This window comes from Siphateles boraxobius, unplaced genomic scaffold (genome assembly GCF_051911475.1).
Source record: "Siphateles boraxobius isolate OS27281-9 unplaced genomic scaffold, OSU_SipBor_1 92, whole genome shotgun sequence".
NCBI lineage: Eukaryota > Metazoa > Chordata > Actinopteri > Cypriniformes > Leuciscidae > Siphateles > Siphateles boraxobius.
The window spans coordinates 2,377,647-2,383,324 of record NW_027509222.1 but is presented as its reverse complement, the minus strand read 5'-3'; the positions used below and the strand labels follow the sequence as shown (position 1 = coordinate 2,383,324).

The 5,678-nt window shown below is 34.1% G+C and overlaps 1 protein-coding gene across 1 annotated transcript in view; it reads left to right on the top strand.

Annotated features, from left to right (window-relative positions):
* Window positions 1-3,879: 3,879 nt before the first annotated feature.
* The window catches only part of cngk (cyclic nucleotide-gated potassium channel), a 153,001-nt gene continuing 151,202 nt past the window's right edge, over window positions 3,880-5,678 (top strand). The window contains exons 1-2 of the mRNA XM_077224760.1: window positions 3,880-3,956; window positions 4,220-4,345. Coding sequence (XP_077080875.1) covers window positions 4,220-4,345 — 126 coding nt within the window. The 5' untranslated portion in view covers window positions 3,880-3,956. The remainder of the gene's footprint in view (window positions 3,957-4,219; window positions 4,346-5,678) is intronic.

Genomic DNA, 5,678 nt, shown 5'->3' with positions numbered 1-5,678 from the left:
AAATGTTTTTTAAAAGATTCATGCAGGACTGCACGTTCTCTTTTTGACTTGGGGCTCTGGTGAATCATTCAGTACAGTAGTGATTGATGTAGGCTATGTGACATTATTACCTATGGGGGTGAAATCATTCCTTTATTTCAAATTAATAGATTATGAACCACAAATATACTTTAGGAGTTTAAAAAAAATGTATTAAATTCACAAAAAATGAAATTTGCCAATAAAAAACATTCATGTTTTTTTTATGTCACAAACACAACTCTGACTGGCATTCATTTGTGAATGACTCCTGTGTATTTGTGGATGGCTTTGTATTTGTGGATTTCAATGTGCAATCAAATCAACATTGGAGTCCACACTGTCTCAAGCTAATCAGGGGCCAGTTTTCAACAGTTTTCAACTAAAAACAGAACGTTTTTTTATGGCTTTTGGCCATTCATTTGCGCAATGGCGTTCAACTTTGGAAATGGGATTCAAAGTGCAAGTTTTTGAAAAGGATACAGTTATCATGCCTGTGTAAACTACAAAAACGCAAATCTTTGAGAACAGTGAGGGCATGCGCATGCTTATTACGTGTTCACTCTACAGAGTGGTGCGGATATGACTTCAGAACCCGGAAGTCTAATTCGCCGCTCCCTCTATATTTTCTTATGGGATTTCATTTTATAATGGGTTTTTTTCGATTTATGAGTAAAATAAAGCCTGTGGTAAACATTACATGACTATACTTTGACGTTGCGTTGTAAAACGCACACTGCACACACTCACGTACCAAGTTGTCTTATCTAGAAACTTTTTAAAAACGTAGGCCTACATTAAAAAAAAAATGAACATAACTGCTTTAAAATTTGTGTTTTCAATTTGTGTTTGTATTTTATGTTGTTGAACAAAACGTCAAACTATCGTCAAGTTATGTTTACCACAGGTTTTCTGGCGAAAGGACATGTGGTTTTGTATAAAAATTCGACATACCTTCACTCAGAGAGGATGATGGAAGAGATTTTAAAGGCGAGCGTGTCGACCAAATATCTGAAACTCTTAAACATGAGATTCCAAAAGGGGCTTTTCTCAGCGATTCCAAAGTAGTTCCCTCAAGATCCTTTCAGTGATCAGTTCTTAAAATTTCTTCTGTGAATTACCTTTCAATAATCTAAAGAAACGTTTTCAACCTTTGTGCAATGGAAAGATTCCATGGATGTTAAAGGTTATAACCATGCCAATAAAGAAACTTTAATTTTAAGAGTGCGTGTATAATTTCCCCCCCAAAAATATTGAGATGGACTTTGAAATTGAGGAAACTGTTTTTTGTTTTTCGCATTTGAAATTGATCAGCTACACTGTAAAAAAAATCCCGTTGTTTTTACGGAATAAAACCGGCAGCTGTGGTTACCAGAACTTTACCGTCAAAAATACAGTATCAATGTTATTGGTTTTACAGACTTGACGTAAAATTTACAGTAATAAACCGTATTTCATAATCTGATTTAATGTTAACTTACCAACCCATTGAAGTATTAATATCTGTTTTGTACCATTGTAATACACTGACAACCAACAATCACCACAGCAGTGATGAGAGTCACGTGATAAATCAAAGCTTATCACAAGCAATATTCCACAAGAAAGTTAATACTATTATATAGAAGCTGCACAGTGTCTTTCGCACAAACATTAAACACCATCACGGTAACACACATGAAATTATAAAAATGCAATTAACATTAATTTAACAACATTAAATGTGACATAAAACCCTAATGTACATAACTGATTAGAAAAGAACTAAGAAAACTAAGAAGAAACATAGTTATTTCAATAAAAATACATAAAATGTGAAGTGTCACGCAGGGAATTGTGGGAATGTCAATTTACGGTTTTTCACTGTAAATTATACAATGAGTTGTTCTTTTTCACTTTCAAAAACTGTAAATTTAACGGTATTTTACCGTAAAATTACATTAAATGTACCGTTAGATCTATCACAGTTATTTACCGTATATAGTAAGGAAACTTTCTGTTAACCAATTAACAGTTTTGCACTGTACCATTTTTACAGTCTTTTACCGTTAAAATCACGATCATTTTTTACAGTGTACAAAGTGTTTGTGTCGTTAGTCAAGAGTGCACATAAAACGGATTTAAACATCAGTTGACAGGGGGAGATGTCATTGTGTGTGTGTGTGTGTGTGTGTGTGTGTGTGTGTGTGTGTGTGTGTGTGTGCACGTCTGTGTGTAAGATAGGCCTGCACGTATCATTTTATTAATTTAAAATTTACTCTTCTCATACAGCAGTGTGATGGGAAAATTTGTTTTAAAAAACGTTTAAATGATGTTTAAACCATCAAAATATGAGGAAAATACTTAATATTGAGGGTATAACAAAACATTAAACTTGGTTAGGTTTTTATCTGAGAAAATAAATTTGCAAAAAAGATCTACACCTACAGGTTTTATTTAACTATGCAAAAAAAACAAAAAGCTATGAATTAAGTTTGAGTTGGGACGGGCCTACTACACTCTTGGGCCCTGTCCCCAAATGGCACACTTCATGCACTTTCGATTTTGTGGACTTACAATGGCTGCTGTGTGTGTGTGTCCGTTATACAAATAGGATTCCATTTGTAAAATGGAAGTGATGTTTATTTATAATGAAGGTATAATCGTGAGTTGGCTGACATAGCGCTATAGTTTAGCTCTAACCCTATAATTAAACACACCTGAATCAGCTCAAAGTCTCCAGGATTACTAGAAAATTCCAGGCAGGTGTTTTGAAGCTGTTTGGATCTACACTCTGCAGGACAGCTAAACTAACGTAAAGTCTTGATTTTCTAATAAATTCATAAACGGTTCTTTTGGCTTCGTCTGTATAGCCAGAACCAAGGCTCTGGCAAGAACATGACATGCTTGTTTCCAGAAGCATTCTATTAATCGACAGTAATGATCACTAGTACAACATCAGGAGAAATAATCAACAATAATGATTTTGTGATGATATTGCAGCTTCACTTATGAGTTTTTTTAATATATATTTTAATTTGCATTATGCATTTTTTTGTGTAAATACATGTACAGCATTAAATAGTCTGTGTAAAGTAGTACAAATGGTATGGTATGTTCCAAATTTTAACATTTACTAGAGTTATCTTTCATGCTAAAAGTCTGAGACGTGTCATTGTCGGTTCCCCTTTTTGTCTCTCTTTCTGTCAGTCTGTCACTCTTTTAGGGTACGCTTACTTGAGGAGGCTCCTGAAGTTTTTATTTTATTTTTGTTCATTGTTTGTATTTGTTTTTTGTTAATTACACTTTTTGGTAGTTCTTATAAATCTGCATGTTAATGTAATAAATTCTCATATCACTCATAACTTGTGTCGTTTTTGCTTCGGGAAAAGGGGGTAATTCATGGGATATAGCAGGTGTGAATGCTATGAAAAAAAAACAGGGTGTAATGGTCAAAACCCTAATCTTTGAAAAACATGACATTTTTAGTTGATCAGAACGATCAGGCTTGAAGATAATAAATTAATTCGTATTTAAATTAATTTCAAATAAAACTTCCCTAGGACTCCTTGGGTTGCAAGGAAGCATTAGGAGGTTCACAGAGAATGTCAGGAGAAAAGTTGCTTTACACTAATATTTGTGAAAGATGCTGTAGGCAACAAATAAATTTGAATTATTAATAATTATTTTAATTATTTGTAGATTACAACATACATTACAATTATGACATTTTAAATATGTTATGTTTAACGTTTTAAACAAATTTAGAAATTCACTCTCACTATTTTCTATATAAATAAATCCTAAATAATAAAATATATATTTTGTGTATTTTTGCATTCTTCGGGTGCACTCCCGCTTGTCGTGTGACGTAAGCGCTGACGTTCATCCAACTTCAACGGATTCAACGGAAACTACCGATCGAGATGTGAAGAATCGACGACTTTCAAGCGTACAATGTAAGTAAAGTTAATAAAATGAATTAATTTTAGCATAACAGTTATATCCAAATACGTTTATGTTGTTTTTACTTGATTCGGAGAGGTTTTTAAGTAGTCACTTGGTTTGAATTCAGTTACGAATCAGAAAACTGAACTGACTGTCGACTTTTATAGACAGCGATCGCTTTTTCTCTTCTTACTGCTCTAAAGGATATCTGCATTAGTGTAGCTAACGTTACTCTTATGTTGTGTCAGAGATTAAAGCTCAGATCTTGTTGCAGATGCACGAAGCTAAGGAGCTGGAGGATGAGGAGTCTGTTTATTCTCCAAAGCAGCGTAATGTTCGTGTGTGGAACACGTTTATTTCCATGACTTGCCTGGCAGCAGTAACAGTGGCTCTGTATGAGGTAAAGTTAAGTTAAGATGTTTTCCTCAGGCCTTAGCTGCTAATATATTAATTTGAGTCGATTCTTGGAGGTTGTAGTGAAAAGGTAATGCTTTTAGTGCAGTGGTTCTCAAACTTTTTCGGTCATTCCCCACTTTGGACAAGGGGGAATTTTCAAGCCCCATCTGCCCCCGTCGCCCCAACACAATGCTAACGAAATACGCAACAATCTTAAAATGCTTCAATTTATTGAAGTAACAAGTAGTAACAGTATAGTAACAAGTTGTATCTAAATACAAACTAACTATCTACATCAAATAACAGCAAGTTCAAAAATAAAAGTGCAGCTGTGTCATAACTTGCATGGAATTCAAAAATAGAGAAAATAAAAGGGCAGTTGTGTCAAAATTTGTATCAAGTTCAAAAATAGAAAAGAAATAGAAGTGCCAGTCGTCATAGTATCTGCACCCCCTGGTTGGGGCTGTGGACTAACTAAATATTGTACTTAAAAACGTGAAATAGAATTCTTTTATATATTACACATATTAAAATAGACATAATACTGTGTTTGGTATGGGTTTAAAATGGGCAGTGTATAAGATATAAACTAATGATTAATTATTTTAATATTCCTTTGTTCCGGTCAGAGCATGTGAGCGGAGAGAGAGCATTTCTGAATATTACGCTCTGCTCGAGACAGAATGACTTCTGGTTAAAAAATATGTGGAATAACGGCTGCCTCCGACTAAAGTTTTTTTCTATTCGACTAGTAGTTTTTCATTTAAGCCATTAGTGGACAAATTGCCGCTTTATATTGATTTTATCACTTAACCTGTTAAGCTTCAACCCCACTTTTGAAAAATCCCCAGAAATGGCATACCCAAACTAAAACACATACAGTTCATGAACCCTTTGTACTAAAAGCAGAAGTATGATCTCATTTGAAAGCTGACACCTGGCAGTTTATTGTAAATGTAGAATTAATTATTGTCGTAATGAAAAAATAGTTATAAATAGCTTAAAAGTTTTGTAAAGTTATTAGAAATTTATTTTTTTATGAAATATCTTGAAGTTGGCATTGTATCAATCTATGAATGCACTGCAGCTAAAGCCACATATTTGACCATGTTATATTCAAAATCTGAAGATGACAAGTCTAAAACTCTGTATTTAGTTAAATGTGTTTCAAGTTGGGATGGCGAAAACTACAAATTTTCTTGACCGACCACCGAGCCTCATTAGCCGGTTGAAACCGGTTAACCGATTAGTTTAAAATATGCCACGCTATTTGAAATAACAGCCATTTCGAGCCGTGCCTGCAATTTCGCATCTCTCTCTGCCTCCCGCTCACACAC